Source organism: Bemisia tabaci, chromosome 7 (assembly GCF_918797505.1).
Source record: "Bemisia tabaci chromosome 7, PGI_BMITA_v3".
NCBI classification, from domain to species: domain Eukaryota; kingdom Metazoa; phylum Arthropoda; class Insecta; order Hemiptera; family Aleyrodidae; genus Bemisia; species Bemisia tabaci.
The window spans coordinates 23,924,953-23,946,967 of record NC_092799.1 but is presented as its reverse complement, the minus strand read 5'-3'; the positions used below and the strand labels follow the sequence as shown (position 1 = coordinate 23,946,967).

The following is a 22,015-nucleotide window of genomic DNA, read 5'->3' as shown; positions in this document are numbered from 1 at the left end:
TTCAACGATCGACCCGCAGCTGCTCGATTGCTGAATCGATATCGAATGACCTTGATCGATAAAAGGCATCTCTGAGATAGGGATCTGTCGATCAGGATCATTCGATAGCGATTCAAGAATCGACCCGCAGGCGTAGCTCTAGTCTGGCAACAGGAACCGGAGTTGAGGACAAGACACAAGAATAACTAGTAAGATATAGAATTAAAGTTGAGCAAAATATGTCGAAGCATCTAATAAGTGTCATTTATATGAAAGACACGCCTGGTGCAGTTTATGGATCAGCGTCTCATATAAACAATGTTTTTTAGTGCGAACCAAAGTGTTTTGAATATAAATGGACGGCTCGCACTCACACCGAGCCGCGCCTCGCACACACGCTCCGACACCGGTCCCCGCACCCGGTCGCTTTTCCTCTTCGCACCTTTAATTTTTCAATTATAATTAGGCTATTTTCGACGCTATTTGCATAGCTATATGTACTTTTTTTATACGCATCCCTATATATACATATATATATTATTTTAATGAAAACCTATCGACCGTCAACCCGAGTCCATTCTCGCTTCGTGTCGGAGCTGGGAACCCCTCCCCCCCCACCTCCGGCTTAGGTTTCGAAATTCGAGGGTGGGGAAATCGGATTTTCCTCGGAGGAAAGATCAAGCTAATTTAATTTAAATGTTGCGCCGGTTTCGAGTGCGTTATTAGTGCTCGCTTCGATTTTGACGACCCCCCCCCCCCCCCCGGAATGGGATGAGAGACGGGGGAGGGGGAGGAGGGAGGGGTGGGGGGATGTCTCTCTGCACGGTGGCTGAGCCGCTAATGGTGTCGCTGTCGGCTCCCGGAGGAGTTTGAATTGCCTCTTAAATTATCGTTACTCCTCTTTTTATTCGCGCTGATGAGTTTGTTTGCACCCGAATTCTCACGATCGCGGCTCGAGTGTCGATGATGCTTGCACCGGGAGCTCTGCTCTCAGTCGGGACCCCCACAATCAAGTCGGGCATCTCTCTTCTCTCCGTCGCTTGAAAATAAATGAGTTATCTGGAAAATTTTGACATCTGAATGTTCATCTCTCCCTTGAAACGACAGCCTTGGCTCGAAGGGATAAAGATGCAAAGGCAATAAATTTAAGAATTTCGCACTGATTTTGACACAATGTGCGTTGCCTAAATATGTTTATCCCAAGGCGCTGGTACCTAATGGAGAATTCGCACAACCAAATCATATTGTTTCATCTGAGAGTGCTCAAAGAGCTAAGTTTGCACTTCTTTCTGACGTGGGATATTGTAGAAAAACAGATTTAAAAGTGAGAAAATTCGTGACGTCATCTGGCGGCTTTCTCATGAAAACTCATGTATTTCAGCAGATAAAGTTATTTTATTATACCTTTTCCAATGATTGTTCAATTCTGAAACCGAGGATATGCTCAGTTCGCTCAGTTCGCTCAGTAGTTTTTTCTTAAAAACGAAATCCACAGAATTTCTGACACCCGCAAATTCTCCATTTCGCACATATTTTGACACAATGTGTATTGCCTAAGTATGTTTCTCTCCGGGCAAGGCTCAAGTCCCTAACTCTGCGATCGAGAACTTTCGTTTATCGGGAGTTATTTTTGGAGTATCCTTACGAGGCAGATTCACTAGCCCCAGGTTCATCATAATTTGCAATCCGAGTGAGCTCAAAGTGTAATCATACTCTTTCATTAAGTTTGGAAGTTATGTTGACCTGACTCCGGTCGTCTCCAGCCATCAAGATCTGGACCCAGCTCACCTTTACCTCCTCGTAACTTAACGTCCACGTCCCGCTTGCGTAATATAGGGATGCTCCTTCATTAACTCCTAACGGCTTTAGCCTCAATTGGACGTATTTCTACCAAAGAGACCTATGTGGCGATGAGAAATGTGGGGTGTGCTCTAGAAATCTGCATAAGAAGCAATGTGGTCAGTGGGCGTGGTTCCTTTTGAAGAATTGGAAAAGCGGGATATTGCATTCTATCAAAGAGACCTATGTGCAACTGAGTGCGGAACTCATGAGCCGCGGGCATGGCAAGAGAGCCTTGTGGACAGGGCTCATGAGTTTATGCGGAGGCCGGCGGACGGCGGCGACCGCGGAGACCGGTGTCGTTGCCGCTGACGTCACCGGCGCACAATTATTCTCATTCACTCTTACGCAAAGAGAACTAACGAGCACACCCCATATTTCTCACTTGCACATAGGTCTCTTTGGTAGAACTACGTCCAATTGGATTCGCACTGACCGGGATATTCTGGCGTCTAACCGAGGAGGACAGTACCGCCCAAAGTTTCGAAATAAAGATTCTATCAAAATTTGACGGATCTAACTCAACTGATTCTGAACTGACTGACTCAGCGGATGTGGAACAATGCGTCTGATTTGTGAGGAGCAAGGGCTATGTAAAAGAAAGTGGTGCGCGAAAATTGACGCAATTTTAATAAAATGGCAGTGAGTGCAAATTATTCGGCAAAATGTCTGTACTTACTGCTGGCTCGAGTAAAATGACATCCTTTTCTGCGTATTTATAACCTTCAAATAAGATGAGGGTCTCTGATTGGGGTTCTTCGTTATATTGAGTAAGATCCAAACAACAACAACGGCTTAACCCCCCCTCAATGTTACCAATGAAAATAAATTCGTTCATATTCCTTTCGCGCCGTTGTTCTTCTTAACCATGCGTTGAAGTCTCCAAGTCAATGATGTTGAAATTGACCAGGACGATTGCTTGTTTGCAGGCGGATGTTCAAATGTTCAAACATGGCAGAATTTAGGTAACTCTTGGTTGTTTCTCTTGCAACGGAGCGCAAGTCAATGTTTCAATGATCCAGAAACTGTAGATTGGTGATGGCCTACGAAAAAACGGAACACACATGGAGCGGTCGTTGGATAGGCGGGCGGGGAGCGGAAATGGCCAATTGCTATCTTCGTCATAACCTCAAATACATGGGATCGTAGGGGATTTCTTACAACAAATAATTTAGCGTTGAAATTTCAATCGTAAACTCACTGGAAGAATAGCTAGGTTTCATACTTGGATACAGATTTTCAAACGTTTGGTTGCGAATTTGACGGAAGTCATTGTTTAGCAACAGTCCCATAAGAAGCCATAAAAACCGACTATCCTCGTCCTAACCCAATTGTTGCTCCTAGTGTGTTACGATATTCACAAATCATCTATCTATAGTTTTTAGATTGTTATACTTTATTTACTAACGAAGCTACTCCGGTAGAGCGCGCCACTCGGAGCCTACGAGCTGGGAGCCAATGAGAGCGGGCCGGAAGGTTGTCGATCCGGGCCGGGCGGAGGCGCAGGCGCGGGCTCAATGGGACCGGGTGAGCGATCGCACTGCGCATGCGCTCCGCCCAGTGACCCCCGGCCGACACGCGACCCGCGCAGATGCAAAACCCCCGAGCAAACACCATCAATCAATATCCATAAAATTATGAAACCCATTGAACTTTCTCAATCCGCTCGGAAGTGTTCGCCGATTTCTCAATCAACTTTCCAGCCGAGCTTCGGCTCCGGCCAACAGTGTCGGTGCATGCGCTCGTATGGGCGGACATCCTCGCCCGCCGCCGTTGCCATATCGTCAGGAAATCTCTTATTTTCGTAACGACACTGAATCGTTTGTTGTGGCGATTTGGCATTGCGCTCGCTCAAGTACAGCACTCTACGTGTGGCTGTGTTTGAGTGGGGTTAATGAGTACTATGCACTGCTGCCAATATTCGGGCCCGCTGATGACTTCTGCAACCAGTCATAACATCCGTTGAGCGTCTTGGATCATCATCGCTAGAACATGTAACAAGGCAGCGGGCTGATTATAGACAAAGCTATAGACAAAAGAGACAAAAAGGATATGGAGGGATCCTATTGATGGAAGTGGGTGGTTGCAATGTAGAGAGGAAGTAGATTATAGACTAACTAACGACAACCCACGTGAGCCCCTATTGTTAATCCATCATTTTCTCCCTTAGTCCAAAGGAACCAACCATTTCAACCAATTTGATCGTTCCATACTCTCTATTTCTTCTTTGTCTATGACTTTGTCTCTCAATTTCAACAATCGGCCCGCAGTTAGTAGGATGGCAAAAGGTCCAAAATTCCGTCCGCTACCCTCGATTCGGCGCTTTTGCCTTCCACGGCCAAAAGTTTGACTTTCGGGCCAAAATGCTCTATCTCGCAGCAGAGTGTACGATTTGCCTCACTTCTCAAAGTTTTGAGCAATAATTTTATAAAAAAAAAATCGTCTAAGAAAAAGAAGGAAAATTTCTTTGTTGTTCTTTATTGCAAAATGTAGTCCAACCTATTCTTAAGAGTCGACACTTGAGCTTAACAATGAGACTACATTTTGCAATAAGGAGCCTTTATCCATCCATAAAGAACACCTACCTGCATCAGAATACTAATGACGCATATGTTGTTTTTAAAGTTAACCAGAAATATTGCCCTCTCTCTTCCAGTGTATTCCAATTGTACTGAGTGAATGATTCAAGATATCAAATTTTCAAGAATTTAGATTGATTCCTTTCTATTGAATTCTTGCCCAAATCTGATAAAAAATTGGAGCTTTTCAACTCATTAAATTTTTACAACTTAATTTTAATTGCTATAGCAGGAGTGATCGGAAAAATTCGGCTCAAAGTCGATCATCAGGGGCAAGTGTTGCTTTGGAGCTTGAATCCCAGACGCCCATTGAAACTATTCAAACGCTTTCAGTTTCAGTTCAGCTGCGGTCGTTCTTTCGACCTTCAACCGCATCGAAGATACCTTTTATTTTTTAATTAGTCGATATCACGAGGCTCTTTACACCAGCGGCAGCGGCCCACTCGGAAGCGAACCTGGTTTCGCTCGTTTTGGCCGAATGCCGCTCTCGCCCCGGTCGGTGCATTATTCAGAGGTATTTTAAACGCCGACATGCTTGCGAATAATCCTGAAGATTCTCCAAATGCTAAAAATGTTTCTTTTACGTCGCTTTACGTCGCTCCTCTGACGTATGGGCGTACCTTGAGTCACGCATGAGCCGCAAAAGGCATGGATTTATATGTAAAGCAGGGCTCACGTTGAAATCGAGGTACGTCAAGGGGGCGACGTTTGTTGCCACACTCGTTGACCTTCATCGTAAACGGATTTCGTCGGATGCCCCCGAAATGAATAAACTGATGCCTTTGCTCTCAAGCCTTCATTCCAGAATTTCTTTCGAGTGCTTGTTTCCTCTCATTGAAATCGGCGAGCTAAATTATGATGTAGTCGCTCCCTGGATCATCTGAAGATTAGTTGGAGAAAATTTTCGGATAAAAATATTTGCTGGTGTCGGTATCTGGAAAATAGTCTGTTGGCAGCAAAACTGAATCTTTGCCGTAGATTTTTCTGGTTTGCATATACTCTTGAAATTGAAAGTTGTTCTCGTTTCCCATTAAAACAACACCTCTCCCCCACCCCTCCCGGTCTCAGCTCCATCCGTCATTTTAGTCAAGGGCAGTAGAAACGTTAAAATAACATTCGCATCATCAGGGAGGCCCTCACAATAAAACAATATTGCCCAGTGTTGCCTTTCCCTTCGTAAATTACATGTTTGGAAGAATCTGGGCATTTGTAACTGAAAATTTCCCTGATTTTTCCTCTGATCTCGTGCAACAATCAGAACAAATTCTAGAGAAAATTGCTTAGGGACGTTTTTGTCAAAAATTGACTTGTTCGATCCAATCTCGCAACCGTGAAATATAGTTACGTTTCTTCGTGCGGGTAGAGTCCCTTCATACTGAGAGTCAAGACAATGTGAATCCATTTCTGATTGGTTCCCGTATTTTAGGCTTTCACAGTGTCACAAACGGGTATAAAGATTACATTTTCACCGATTGCGAAGATTATAATCTGGAATGGACCAGGGAGTTACGGGTTCGGCAAGGAACAAACGGAATGAGAGAAAGGACGGAGAAAGGAATTTGAGAATGGGTCGATCAAAGATTACGAAAAACTTTCAATTTGTGTAATCTTTATTCCCGTTTGTGATTCCATGAGGGGGTGTTGCCTTGACTCTCAGTATAAAGGGACTCTACGTGCGGGAAGCGACGAATTTTCGTTTTTAATTGATGAAATATGGCAACGTCTGAAAGGTGATACGGTGTTTTTCCTCAGTACTAGTGTCTAGTGCGAAGGTGCTCTACGGATTCGGATTTGAATAGGGCTCGTTTATCACGCGAACGGGATCGAATTTTGCCGGAGCGACCAACACCTCCAAGTGCATACGGATGAGCGTTTTAATTGATGGCGCGCTGTTCTCTTCGACTGCCCACCCTGGTGGTAGCCTGCGGGTCGATCGATGGATCGATATCGAGTGACCTTGATCGATAGAAAGCATTGCTAAGGTAGGGATGTATCGATTAAGACCGTTCGACAACGATTCAACCGGTAGCTTCTTCGTCCGGCTCCGGAACTTTGCCTAGCTGGGACTCCCTCCGCTAATGAGCCCCAATGTTCTGCTCGTCCCCTGGGCCCGGCTCCCGGTATGTCGTCGAGATACCTGCCCAGTAAGCTGCGTTGCCTAGGTCAGAGCCGGATTTACATTTTTTGCGCCCTAGGCTAAACTTAGGGTGGTGCCCCTAAAAGTAAGCGCTCTTGTGGGGAGGGGGGGCAGATGCCCCTCCCCTCCAGATCAGAGGGAGGATGTTATAGGTGTCAGGAAAATGTTGACCTTTGATGACAACACAAATGACATTTTTTAATAAGTCACGTTTTTGAATAATAAATTCTCAAAAATGTTGCGCCCCTCAGAATGCTGCGCCCTAGGCTATGGCCTATGTAGCCTATTGGTAAATCCGGCCCTGGCCTAGGTGCCCGACGAAGCTTACTGGTTGCTCCTCTGACGTGAGGATGTATCTAGATTTTCACGAGAGCCCTGTTTTCCGTTTTGGCAATATCGAGTCTCAAAGCTTACGATTTTTACCATTGAAAAGTGCTGATTTTTTGGAGTTTCTCGGTTGAAATGTAGAGAAACTCCCTTTCTGTGCCCAGCGCTCCAATGAAGAATTTTTAGGTATCTGAAATTTTGTAAATTTCATAATTAAAATGAAATCGCTGGGGAAACTGAACACGAGGATATCCTTGGTTTCTGAATTGAGCAATTTTTGGATGAAATATGACAAAATAATCTACTCTACCAAAAAGCATGTGTTTAAATGAAAAATACCGCCAGATGACGTCACAAGGCGGCACATTTCCTCACTTTTAAATCCACTTTTCTCCAATTTCCCATTTAAGAAAACAATTTAAAAAAATACTGCTGTCTCAGCTCATTAAATACTCTCAGATGAAGTGATACAATTTTTGCGTGCAAATTCTCCAATACTTCGATTTTTCGATATTTCACAGGAAGATACTCTCTTCGAATGGAATAAAATATAAAAGAATTTATGTCTTTATGGTGTCCTTTAAACCATCGTCCGATATGACGCGTCAATCTTTTACGAGCCGAGTCGGGTCCATATTTTCGGGTACCGGTTAAACCACTGGAGCTGAGGTTCCTCGAACGGACACATGACTGCGCGCGATTAGGAGTCAAAAAATATGGATTAACTTTTACGACTTATATTCCTCACGAAAAAAAAAAAATAATAATAAAAAACAAAACAACTCAGTCTGCGTATTGTGACGGGCGCTGAGAACAATTAATTATCCGTGTGTAAATATGGGCCCGAAGCGACAGGCTACAGCTGAGTTGTGTACGAATCCAGTGGAGAGTACGAATTCCGGAATGAGCGTTGTGCAATTAAATATGCATTAAACTCTTTTTACCCGTTTTTTCTCTCTCTTCATTATTTATTTCGAAGGGGATCATTAGGAGGACTCCCAGGTTACGCAATCGGAGGCGCCAGTGATGTTGACCTTTGCGAGCCTTTTGAAATTAGGTCCTGGAATCGTCGGATCGAGGTGATAGATTTCGCCGTTGATAACTCGCGATAAAAAATATTTTGCAAGTTCGCTTCGATGGGGACCGGGTAAAACATTCACAAGAGTTGTGTCGGAGTCTCAAGCAAAGGAGATCGCAGATTAGATATGTGAAGAACGAAAATTAGAAAAATCAACGCCTTACGAAACTATCTAATGATTCTTGATGTGTGAATTCAAAGCGACCGCTCATGAAAACTCAATGACCGACGTGATTCACATCGAGCGCTAAACGCTATCATGACAGTCTCTGCGGTATAAACATCTGGCAACCTCAATCTTGACACTTTGGATCAGCTATAGCAAATTGCTTATAGTTTGAACAACACATCGTGGGAAATGTATATTGCTCGATTGAGAGTCTTACTGAAACCGTTGTAGTGGGCGATTTGACTCACGTAGAGTTTTGAGTTTCTTGTGAGCGGGCAGTTCAAATTCCTCGTTACCAATGTGAAATAAATACGTTAATATCTTCGTTAGGAGTCGGTTTCAGTAATTTTCGTTGCGCAAATCGTGAAATTCTTGTTAAGGAACATGTATCAGATTGTTTAAATTCGTCCCTTGTCTAGTGGTCCTTTCTAATGGATTTGAATGCGGGAAAGACAGTGTTGCCAACGTGCAAAATCGCCCCTGTCCGAAGGTCGATGATCGGCGATCGATGCTCGCCTCCCACCGAACAATCCGTCGCTCCCCTGCGAAAGGGCGTATCTCATTTCCATGTGAGCCCTGTTCCGTATATAACTCTATGCTCTCCAGGGCTCACGTAGAAATTAAGGTTCGCCCGTACGTCAGAGGGACGACGAATTAGCCGATGAGGATGGGCGTGGAATCGGATCAGAGCTTACGAAACTCGGTGTACACGCGGTCCCGAGTTGGGTAATGGGTCAGAGCATGTTGGGCGGTGGCCCGGGGGGGAGGGGGAGGGGGGGGCTTGGATGTCGGTCGGTAGCCGCTTCGTGTCATGTCTGCCCTCTGCCCAGTGTCGATTAGGATGCCGGTCCTGGGTGGATGGTGGATTTCGACAGTGGTGTGGCGTGCTATGCGATGTATCGATTGATCTGCCATTTGAACCTATGGAAAAGTGTCGATAAACAGGGTGTTCGCAACGAACACCTCAATAATCGATTCTTCACTATGGTTTCAAATTGGGGAAATATAGATAATCGATTATTTACGCCCCGCCACTGGATTTCGACCAGAATGAGCGCGTCGTGGCACGCGAGAGGGAGCTCTGCAGTGCTGAGGAAAAACGCCGTATGAACATTCGAGTGTTGCCAAATTACCTCTCAGGAAATAGTTATTTTTGAAATAAGCACTGGAAAAAAAACACATTGGATCTAGAGTCCAGACTCTTGAAAACATTGACAAGAAAAAGGACTCTTGATTCAATCAGATTTAAGCTTAAATCAAAAGGAAATCCGCTCAAATTAAGAGGCTTGGTTCTTGATTGAAGCTTAAATCTGATTGAAACAAGAGCCCTTTTTCTTGTCAATGTTTTCAAGAGTCTGGACTCCAGATCCAATATGTTCTTTTTTCGAGTGTATGTAGTGTAACTTCGTCACAGTTTGTTTATTCATTGTTATTTGATGGCGTAAGGACGGCTGCAGTCTCATCGATTTCGAAACGGTGCAGTACTCGCCGGATATATCAGCATCTCATTTTAAGAATGATTTGACCCAATCCGAGCCGGTTTGGAATGCACAGTTGCAAGCACGCCCTTTCCTTGTAGGACCTTCATCGGCCGAAGATCCGATAAATCATGTACACCGCCACACGAGCTGTCGTCAAAAGCGGCCAAAAAACGCAAGGCGACGCACCCGAAAAGTCCAATCATTTGACCTAGGTTCATTGTTTCGTTTCAAAACTACAAAGTTTCTAGGCGTTGCGCAACGATGATTTGTTGCCCCCGCGGTACCGCACGCTCCTCATCATCTTCGTTTGTTTTTCGAGTCGCTAGTTTGCTACCGGTGCACCCATAAATTACACCAAAACCCCGCAAAGATCACAAGGCAAGGGCATGTTGATTCAGCCCGCCGCACAGTGAGCTCGGATTCAGTTTTTGCCACGGAACTGGTCGCGTCCTGAGTCCCATTATAGAAAGAGTTGAGACAACGCGGCTTATGGATGTCACAAACGAGAATTAAGATCACACAAATCGGACGTTTTTTGTAAATATTAGATCAACATTCTCGAATTCCTTTTTCAGTTCCCTCTCTTATTCCATTTATTCCTTGCCGTACCCCCTATTTTCCGGTCCATTCCAGTTTATAATCTTTGCACACTGGAAAAAAAAAACACATTGGATCTAAAGTCCAGACTCTTAAAAACATCGACAAGAAGAAGGACTCATGATTCAATCTGATTTAAGCTTAAATCAAGAACCAAGTCTCTTAATTTAAGCGGATTTCGTTTTAATTTAAGCAAAAATCCGATTGAATCAAGAGTATTTTTTCTTGTCAATGTTTTCAAGAGTCTGGACTCAAGATCCAATGTGTTTTTTTTCCAGTGCAGATGGTAAAAATGTAATCTTTATTCCCGTTTGTGACACTGTGAAGGCATAAAATACGGGAACCAATCAGAGATGGATGTGCATTGTCTTTGCTCTCAGTATAAAGGGACTCGACTGAAAATGAATGACGGGTGATTTTAAAGACCCTGGCGAAGTTGGGTCGTTTGTGCGCCGGTTAATCAATTCCGCTTTCGCCGTTGCGTCGGGCGTCGCGACGCTGCACGAAAAGCCGGGATCGCGCGTGCGCTAACGAGCGCTTTTTGTCCGGCGCCTCGATTAATCGGCGCGGTGTCTTCGACTCGTAAAAGTTCACTTTCGGACGCGCTTATTCGTACAGATCGGCCCCGCGGGCGCTCGTCTCGTACAGGGTGTCCGCTAAGTCTCTTCTGTAGTGAAGAGTGTCCAGAGACAGGAGACCCTCCACCGGCCTCTTGGTGACAGGTGAAAGCTTCTACTTTTCGGGATTCAACACTTCCTTATGGACATAATTATAAGGGAACAACAGTCATCGCTCTTTTTTCGGCTGTTGACCTACCCACGTGGTGCATGATGATGTGCTTCGGGTGACGTCATGAGCCAAATAAGTTTTCCAAACTTCGGTCATTTTCGGCTTGTTTGCAAAATGAAACTGCCAACTCGTTGTTGAATATCAACCATGTAGGTAAGTCCCGAAAGTAAAAGCTTCCACCATAGCCGAGTAACGAGTGAAGGGTCTCTTGTCTCTGATAGTGTCGCTGCATCACAGTACTCACGCGTCCGATGAATTCAACAAAGAAAATGAGTATATGCACAGAAAAAGGAAAGGAAGAGATAGTTGGTTCTCTAAATTAATTGAAATCTTACCGAAGAAAGATATGTGGCAGTTTGAAGCGGAAACTCAAAAAATACGCAACATTTTTACGTAGACCATTCATCCTGATCCGTTACGTTTTGTCCTGATGCACTGCGATTCATCCCGATTTATCTGGAAACCACGATAATTTGGATAGGAAGTTATAAGGGAGCCAAAGTTGAGCCAAGGAACACCCTGTACTTATCAACGTGTGTCATGTGACTCGAGAATACAATTTTATAGTGCCTCCGATCAAAACATAACTCTCTCATCAATTTAAAACAAGTCGGACGACTTCCGTTCCGTTGCGTAATGCCATCGTCCCGGCGTCCAGAACTCCCGAGTCCGATTGCGAATCAGGGTCATGACTCGCGGACGGTGGACAGGCATTTCAAAAAAGTCGCACCCCGCTGAGTCGCTACGTCCCGAAACGATTTCTTCACCGCTTACTTTTCGGCAGATCTCCTCTGTGGCAGACACCACTCGTTTCGAGAGTGGGCAAGTGTCAGTTATGAAGCTATGTAAAGCATGCTATCGTGATGGACCGACGGACATACCAGTGGCGTGGCGTGCTTTGCGATTTATCGATTGATCTGCCGTTTAAACCCATGAATAAGGATCGATAAACAGGGTGTTCGCAACTAACGCCTGAATAATCGATCATTTAACGTTACTTCAAATGGGGATCGATACTCGATTATTCACGATACGAGCTCAAGCCCAACGTTAACAAATTATTTGACCGAGTCGTCGTTTCCCGCACGAAGGAACGTAACTCCATTCCAGGGTTGCAAAATTGACTCAAATAATTCAATTTTTTACGAGTGTGTACCTTTGAAACTTTTGTCCGAAATTTGTCTGGTTCTTGCGATAATGAGATTATGAGAAAAATCAGTGAAATTTTCAATTAAAAATACCCAAGTCACTGCCGAGTTAAAATTGCAACATGCGAGGAAAAATTCGGCAACATTGAAATGTACTTACGTTTCTTTGGCGGGGGACGACGAAGTTTCACCTCATTAACCACACACGCAACAGACCAAACTGTTCGGGAATCAATTTCAAACCGATGCGCACGTGATATCGATCAAAAGGGAAACAGATGATCCCGTTCCTCGATTTTAATTCGGCAAAAATTAATTATACATGTTCGAATGCCTCTTTTAGGAACTGATTACCGAACTCGTCTTGACGTGCGTCTTAAAACATGTGACGGGATGACTCAACTCGTCCCCAGCTTTAAGCGGGCTAACTAAGCGATAACTATTCGAACTCGGCTGTCGTGGGGTTACATACTTAATATTTTGAAGGGAATTTTTGTGCCCACGCCAGAAATCAATTCTGCTGTGATTCATCACGGTTTCTGGCGTGGTCGAACGGGCGTGCGATACGTCGCATTGATTCTGTCAAAAATCTGCGCAGGTTTTGAATTTTCAGAAACAAACTACGCTAAACCTCGTGAGGTATGGCCTCTCTAAGATATCAGCACTCTATACCGGAGGATTCGTTTGCTCCACTAAAAATTTCGTAGTTTTACCATCATTCACAGCAAAATATGGAAATTATGTTACTAACTATGCTTACTGGGTACCAACTAGGTTTACGCCTAAACTTCAGCGTCTTTACCTGAACTTTTCGGCAATGAAAGTTGCAGACTTCGGGGGGCCAAAACTCACGAAGCTCTGAGAAGAGGAATTTCTCTTCGTGCACGCATCCACCTCTCGAACTTTCTTGCTCTTATAATGCTTTTTTTCGGAGCGGTGACATTGGCGAGTCGTTCGTGCAAATCCAGTTTTAACTTAATTACTCGCACGCAGCATAGGAGCATTACGTCTCTCCATTTATCACTTGCCCGACGTGACATCGACCTTCTATGCCCCGTTACCCCCCCCCCCCCCCCCCCCCCCGTCTCCGTCTTATCTTATCTGCGGGGCCAGAGAATCCCCCTCGGGATACTCGAATTTGAATATTTTATTTTTTGCCCGTCAGCGCTGGCGCCACCATCTCTAACGCCTTGCCTTGTCGGCACGTGTTTCGGAACAATATCATTCGAGCGATCACTAAAACAATAAATATGCGTCATTTTTTGTCACGCTGGATATTTTTTTTGTAATTTTTTTTCCCTCGGACAGAGGCTGTTACTTTTACTTTCAAAGTTTGCATAAACTTGTTGAACTGCACTGATAAAAAAGAATTATAGTGGTTCTGTGACTCCCGGCAGTGTAAAATATCCTTCCAGGATCATCTGGGACAGGTATGATTAAGTAAGCAGGTAAATTTTGGCTGCAAGAAGGTATCTGATGGATCATACACAAAACCGATCTATCTTCAAAGAGAGTTTTCAAAATCAAGATGTATTCCCATGGAATTTTCTGAATTCCTTTTTTCATTATTATTATTATTTTTTTTTTGAAAAAAAAAAAAAAAAAAAAAAAAAAAAACTTTCTTCCCCGATGAATCTACTTTGCGTGAAAATGTCGGTGTATCTATCTGCCACCGAGGGTCCTTGTGTGCTGCGGAGGTTTATATTTAAAACTTTGTTGACTTTTAGCACAATCTTCGAGGAACTTAGAGTGTCGTAAGCAAGTTGTCCTTACTAAATTGTTGCCTTTTTCTTGTGTTGCAGGTTTCAGCAACAGACCCAGACTGCGGTATCAATTCGATGGTCAATTACACCCTGGGCGAGGGCTCCTCAAAAACGAATCAGTTTGAAGTGAAGTCCATGACCGGAGAGATATGCATCTCGAAGCCCCTGGATTACGAAATGCGGAGCACTTACGAATTCCCTGTCATCGCCACCGACAGAGGTGAGCACAATTCTAAATCCAGATCTTGAAAGTCAGTCGATGACAATTATTGCCTATATAGATTGTATTCGATAATGGTTGGATGTATCGTTTGGTTCAAAACAATTTAACATAACCTCAAACGAAAATTTTAGGATGTATGCGTGGAAAAATGAAAGTAGAGAAACCTTTTAACAATTTCAATTTTCATCGCCATTTTTAATACTCATAAAAATAAAAAATCTATCACAAGAAACGCGTCCCCTCAGATTAGTCAATTTCCTTTTGAGGCTATGTTTACATCTCGAACCAATCGATATCGATACAATCTCATATGTTTGACGTATCGAATACGATGTATAGTTGTGGTTGTATCGATTACTATAATTGCCAAGATAGGGATTTATCGATCAAGGTCGTTCGATGGTGATTCAACAATCGCTCCGCAGGATGCTCACTATGGACGGTTATCTTCGCTTGACCGAATCGAAATGAGGCACTAACGAGCACCAAGTTGGCACAAGGAGGATTTTTGTGTGTGTGCGCGTGGGGGGGGGGGGGGGGGGGGGCTGGTGCGGAAAAGTGTGGGTAAGTCGCAAGGGATCCTTTGGGCTTAATTAACGCTGCGAAGGAGCAGCTAAAAAGAACTTCGAAAAACACCACGCGGGTCGAGGGTAATGGAGGGGGCGCGAAGGGAGCCGAAGGGAAGCTACGAGAGGTTAACAGTGACTCCTGTCACCAAGCTTTAGATGCGGCTTTCCAGCAGTGTTGCCATTTTACCGCCTTGTGCTCCTTTTATTCTAAGTTTTGGGGGAAACAGTTCTTGCGAATGAAAGCTCTTCAGCAAATCCGGACGCTCACTGGAACAAGAAGTCTCATGGATCCAAAGTCCAGACTCTAGAAAAATTTGACAAGAAGAAATTCTCTTCGTTCAATCGGATTTTTGCTTGAATCGGGAGCCAAGCCTCTTAATTTAAGCAGGTTTCCTTTTGATTCAAGCATAAGTCCGATTGAATCAAGAATATTTTCTCTTGCCAATTTTTTAACAGTCTGGACTCTGAATCCGAGAGACTTTTTTTTCAGCGCTTTGAGAAGGGCCGTGTGAATTCCTGAAACCCGTAATCGGTTTACGGCCTGCGGTGGCCTCCTATAGTCCAAACTGCGTGCAATACCTGCAGGGATGCAAAATAAAATATCATTTTCATGAAGTGAAAAGTGAAATTTAATTTTCCATGGGATTCCAACGATTTTCCAGGGGCTGCGTATGCAACCTTCTACAGTTGATTGAAATTACCATTCTGATACGAAAAATTTTCCGTGTGAAAAATTTTAAAAAAATTCCTCAACAAAGAGACCACGTGTGTAAAAATCAAAACCAAACAATTTTCCTCCGGGGAAATTCGATCCAATCAAAATGCACACAAAAAAACTCGGGTTTTTTCAACCATATTTTCCGGTGGTACCAAAGTCAGGAAGGTATACGGTTACATCAGCGGATTCGAATCGGTCCTTCTCTAGCGCAAGTCTATTCAGGTATCACTAGCATTATTTTAACCATCAGCATCGACATTCCTGCTGATCGCCAGGGAAAATCCTTTTGTTTTGCTCGGTCGGCAACGCTGGGCATGTCTCCGTTTTCCGTCCATAAATCAGTCCGTATGACAGAGCCAGAATCCTGAATCCCCCTCCCCCCTCACCCACTCCGCGGAAAGTCGCGTCATTCTGCGACAGCCGCCGCTCCAAGGCCGCCAGATCGCTCAATTAATTCGTATATTTCCCTCCGCGTCCGACCGGATTCTCGCCCGACTTGAGAGGGGCGCGCGGACTGGACGACTGGACGTCCAGATTCATCCTCTTGCTCCAAAATCAAATTCCTCCTACCTTTCTCGTCCAGTTCTAGGTCTCTGTCTTCTGCTCTCCCTTTCTCTGCAATCTCTAAATCCTCTTTTGCTACCCGCTTCGCTTTCGGTCGAGCTTTTCTCGCCGGTTTCCGTTCGCACCGGACAGTGTTGCAAGATTTCCAGATTTTTTCATCCCGCCGTGCGAAGGAAGGACGCCGTACGTAGAATGCCTGTATGGGGAGAGGATGGGCATATAGAAAGATGGAGCTATTTGGGCAACCGATCTTCTACTACGAAAAATGCTAGCAAAATGCCGCTGCCATTCTTCAGATTCCAATGACAAACTAACGGGCTGATTGTTGAAATCGATACACGAAGCTCTAGACAAAGAGGACCAAAGGGATTTGGAGGGATCCTATTGGTGGAAGCGGTTGGTTGCAATGGACAAAGAAGGTAGATAATAGACCAACTAACGGCAACCCGCGAGAGACCCTATAGTTACTCCATCATTTTCTTTCTTTGTCTATAGGAACCTACCAGTTCAACCAATAGGATCGCTCCATATTCCCTAAGTCTTCTTTGTCTAGCACTATATCTATCAATTTCAACAATCAGCCCGCAAGATGGCCAAGAGTGTACCTAAAGAAGCGCCCTTCCGCAAAATGAGTAAATTCTCGCAAAAGCTAATTCAAATGCGTGCTCAACAAACAACGGGTCGCACCTAGCTAGTGCAATAATAAATCATTTTGGAAAATCTGATTTCTCAGGTTGGCTGCCTTTTCGGGCCCTCAAATCTCCATGACATAAATTCTTTAGATTGAGCACAATTTTTCGAGGAACTTTTAAATATTTTCCCTTTAATTCTTCAGAGACGTTTACTATCGATTCAAGTCCATACTCTGCAAACCTTACTTTTAAACTTACCGATGTTCTCGGAAACAGTGGCGTGGCTTGCTTTGCGAAATATCGATTGTTATGCCATTTAAACCTTCGGTAAAGAATCGATTATTAAGGTGTTCGCTGCGAAAACCCTGTCTATCGATCCTTTTCCATTGGTTTAAAAGGCACAACAATCGATTTATCGCAAAACACGCCACGCCACTGCTCGGAAAGCGTTAGAACTGGCATCCCTTGCCTCGATTTTGCAAAGCTGGGCTGATGCTCCTGTAATTCGATGATTCTTGGTGAGTTGCGTCAGCCAGCACTTCTGCGGCACAACGTTGCTAGGTGGTTCGGTGGCCCGGAGCTTTCTTTCATAGAAATCTAATCTGAACGTTCAACTTGTCAACGGCGCTGCATGAATAGCATTTAAACAGCATTCAGGAGTGTAATTGTGCTTTTTATGCTCCGGCGCAAACTCGGATTTACTATTGCCGAGCAAACCTTGGAAGTCTTGAGCAATGCAAGTACTCTTTTATGCCTCCGATTTTCGTTGGTATTCGCAATTCCTAGGCGCCTTGAAAATGTGGGACTCATTTATTATCATCGTAAATTTCCGATGCATAATACTGTTCGATGGCTCCAATGTAATCGGATATAAAACCTCTTTGTATGCACGTCAAGGTAGGAAGTTGCATCGATGAGTTTCTCTCAATCGAAATTTTCCGTGTTTGAGGGGTTATAAATCACTTCATGTAATTTTAGTAATGCATTTACACAATGAATACTCAGCGCAGAACTGGACTTATGGGTATGTTCAACTGTTTAAATTGGAACAAGACACGATAATTTCTGGAGGCCCTGCTCTCCAAATCAAAGCAACGCATTTAGGCGAGTTGAAAATAACGTTTAGACGACATAGCTTACCCTTTGTCTAATGATGATTGATGGGCAACGTGTTGAGCATTCAATCCGCCTAATTATTTTTGATGACTGTTGGGGTGAGCTCCTGCCATCTTTCAACCAGTTACTGAACATTTTTCCATAATTTGATCTCTGAACAAAGAAATTTTGTCCGAAATTTAGCGGAAGACAGCGTATTACAAAAAAAGTGAAAATTTTGTTCGAAGGTTAGGAGAAGCCAGGAATCTAGAGAATTTTGGAGTCAGGAATAAACAAAAATAGTCAGGAAAAAGTCAAGGATTTTGAAGCTGAAGAAATTATGGCACCCCTGCAGGCTGATCAATGAAATTGATAGACAAAGCGCTAGACAAAGAAGCCATAGGGAGGGAGTATGGGGGGATCCTATTGGTTGAAACTGGTGGTTCTTACAGAATGAGGGGGAAATGATGGACTAACTGTCGGGTCTCTAGTCGGTTGCCTTTAGTTAGAGTATTACATAGCTCCTTTGTCCATTATAAGCAACCGCTACCACCAATAGAATTCCTCCACATCCTTTTTATCTTCTTTGTGTTTAGCTTTGTCTATTAATTTCAACAATCAGCCCGTTGTAGGTACCGTTTTTTTGGTAAGTTGTACTAATATTGTCTTTCAAACCACAAATCTTGGGGAATTGAGCACCGTAACATTTCCGCTTCAACCCCCTTCCTCCAACCTTTCATTGGAGAGCAGTGGAGGTTAGGAGTCGTAGAGCGCGAGGGAGTGCTGTAAAGCGACTTATATGTATGTATGTACTAATATTTTTTATCTGTTTCAGGTGGCCTGAGCACGACGGCGGTGGTGAAAATCCAGCTGACGGACATCAACGACAACGCGCCGATCTTCCACCCGCGCGACTACAACGTCTCGATCCGCGAGAACGCGCTGCTGTCGCCGTCGGGGGCGGCCATCGCGGTGGTGGTGGCGACGGACAAGGACTCCGGCCCGGCTGGGAACATCAGCTACCGGATCGTGGCCGGGAACGAGGGCGGCCTCTTCCGCATCGACGCCGCCTCCGGGGAGATCTACCTCACGGCCCCGGCCCCCCACGGCACCCTCCACCGGCTCAACATCTCCGCCACCGACGGAGGCGGCCTCGGCTCCGCCGAGAACGCCCGGGTCTTCGTCAACGTCCTCGGCTCCCACCAGGTCCTCCCCATCTTCGAGCGCTCCCGCTACAACTTCAACGTCGCCGAAGACGCCCCCAGGAGCACCATCGTCGGAGTCGTCAAGGCCACCACCTCTGATGCTGCCGGTAAGTTACATTCCATCAGAACCAACTAACACTAATTCAATGGTCTACGTATAGAGTACTTGCACAGCGAGCCGATTATCGAAATTCATGGGCGAAGTTGTAGATAAAGAAGAAAAAGGGACATGGAGAGATCCTGTCGGTGGAAGCCGGTCGTTGAAATGGACAAAGAGGGTAATAAACAGACTAGGCAACTGCAACTCAGGAGTGACCCTACAGTTAGTCCCACACCCACACAGTTTATAAGAACCATCAATTTCAACGAATAGGATCGCTCCATATTTCCCATGTCCTCTTCATCTATAGCTTTGTCTATCAATTTCAATAATCAGTCCTCTGGGAGAGTATTGCTATGTCAGTAAGTACTGCTCTCTGATTGCTTTATCATATTTGGACTTCATTTTTCAATTAAGAACTACTATTTCTGGCTCATCCGTAAAAACACTTATGTGGTCTGGGAAACTAATGGTACATGCGTTTTTTCTAAACTGAGCCAGAAATTGTAGTTCCAAATCGCAAAATGTAGTCTAATTAGGCTTTGTGCGGGGCTCTTAAAGACTGATGTACGCAAACCCGATCTGACGAGCAGCGAAAGCTTCATTTTGGTCCAGGCTTGTCTTCGGCTAATCCTACTTTTGTGGAAAATCTGTTTGAGAGAGAATGTGCTGCCTGAATTATCGTGATGACTGATAATTTCCTCTTGTTTCTACTGGGAGTCAAAGTCTCCTAGCATTCGTTGACCAACATCATTTGTGATCGTTCCAACTCCTATTGAGTCAGTGAGGACCATCCTGATTTCAAATGAGCGATGACATCCTCCGATTTCCAGTAGCCTACTTTTCTACCGAGCGTTAAAGTCTCCGAGCATACGTTAACTGACATAGAAATAAGTGCATAGGATTTGCGTGCAACATAGTTCATTTTAGCATAAATACGTCCATTTAAAAGGAGTTCACTCTCAGTGGCCAAATATAACCGAAAATGTCAAATAGGTCAAATATAAGTGGGCGGAAATGAAAAAACAGAACTAATTGTGGGCGACAGCAATATAATCGCGGTAAAGTTGCCGAAAATGATTGACTCTCCTCAACAGCATGTAGGTGAAGTTTGGGCGAAGATAATTGGTTCCAACGTGAAATTAAAAACCCGATTAAGAACTTAATCTCATTCGTATGTGTATTCATCATTCCAGCATTGTCATTCTCGAAAGGATAATCTCTCAAATGCAATTATCATTGTTCTCCTTCCAAACGGCCGACCGCACGTGGAGAAAAAACTGCGCCGGTTCATACACAATACGATAGTTTTTTAAAGTAACCGAGCTTCCAGTCGAGAGATACGAAGTGTTTGTCACCGATACTAAGTCTCCTACGTTTTACCAAAGTTTTCAGCTACCTGAACTGCATTGCGTTTATCTACATGACCTAAAACATCGGTCCCTCTCACGAAGAACTTAGGCTTTTATTGCGTTCAGTCGGTGTAACCGAAGCTTTTTCCTTCTCGTAAGCAAACGGCAAGCCCTCCTCCTCCCTCCCTCCAACAATTCCTACCGAGAGAATTTCAAACCGTCTCGACAACTCCCCTCTCACGCATTCGGCCATGCTTAGGGAAAACATCGCATGAACATTCGAACGTTGCCAAATATGTCCTTCGATATAATACGAATTTTTCGAGAAACTTGTGAATATTCCTCGCTCTATTCCTCAGTGAATTCTATTTGCAATTTCGTCTAAATCATCCGAAATTTTCAAGACAATTATTCATGACTATCTTTTAAAAAAATAGACTTTTTGAAAGTAAACTTTGACAACGTTCGGTTATTCTTAGGGTCTTTTTCCTGAGCACAGCAGTACCCGCGCGAGTCCTTAGACATAAAAGCACACGGATCGATGTATAAACCAGTGGCGTGGCGTGACTTCGTATATATCGATATTTCCCCCATTTGAAGCTATGGTAAAGAATCGATTGATAAGGTGTTCGCTGCGAACGCCCTGTTTATCGATCCTTTTTCATAGGTCTCAATGGCATAACAATCGATATATCGCAAAGCACGCCACGCCACTGGTATAAACTAGAGTCCCTTTATACTGAGAGTCAAGACAATTTGAATCCATTTCTGATTGGTCCCCGTATTTTAGGCCTTCACAGTGTCACAAACGGGAATAAAGATTACAGTTTCACCGATTGCAAAGATTATAATCTGGAATGGACCGGGGAATTACGGGTTCGGCAAGGAACAAACGGAATGAGGGAAGGAACGAAGAAAGGAATTCGAGAATGGGCCGATCAAAGATTACGAAAAACGTTCAATTTCTGTAATCTTTATTCCCGTTTGTGACTCCATGAAGGGTGTTGTCTTGACTCTCAGTATAAAGGGACTCTAGTATAAACAAATGTATAATGGGTCATGAGGTCGGTCCCGCTATGCGTGGCTAGACTGTCGGGTGCTCGCAGGTGCACGCGGGCCCGGGACCGCGGGGGGGGGGGGGGGGCGTAGTGCAGCGTTCAGAGGCCAGATAGCGTGGGCGCGGTGGGCGCAGTGGGCGCTCTATCTGATGCGCGAGTCGGACCTTGGAGTGACCGCGGTTCGCCGGTCGGCGATTCCCATTGGCCGACCGCGCTCGCATCTGAATACGAGGCTCCTGCTCCGGGAAAACGGACCTTATATCCGCCGCGTCCGACTTCGAACTCACCCGAGCGTCTAGCAGTGCCCTTTGACGCTAAGTAGTCCCATTGGTGTCCCGCGTCGCCACCCCGCCCGAACAGTTACACTTCGGAAAGGCCGCGAAGCAGGGTATCTACAAGTCCGGAATTTCCGGAAAGTATGTAAGGACTGATTTTATAAGGGCAGTCCGAAAGTACTGAAAAAGTGCGGGAATTTAGAAAGAGGGTCCGAAATTTTGTCCCTTTTCACCACTCGTGTTTTCTAATAAAGCCTGGAAAGTATGCAATCCCCTGCACGTTAATTCTTATTGTTAGATTCGTATTTTTGCCTGTAAGATCGCTATTGTGCAGTTAG

At 44.5% G+C, this 22,015-nt stretch overlaps 1 protein-coding gene across 1 annotated transcript in view; it reads left to right on the top strand.

Annotated features, from left to right (window-relative positions):
- Positions 1 to 22,015, top strand: part of ds (dachsous cadherin-related 1) — a 392,936-nt gene that overhangs the window by 312,746 nt on the left and 58,175 nt on the right. The window contains 2 exon segments of the mRNA XM_072302784.1: positions 13,926 to 14,106; positions 18,523 to 18,999. Of these exon segments, the coding sequence (XP_072158885.1) occupies positions 13,926 to 14,106; positions 18,523 to 18,999 (658 nt within the window).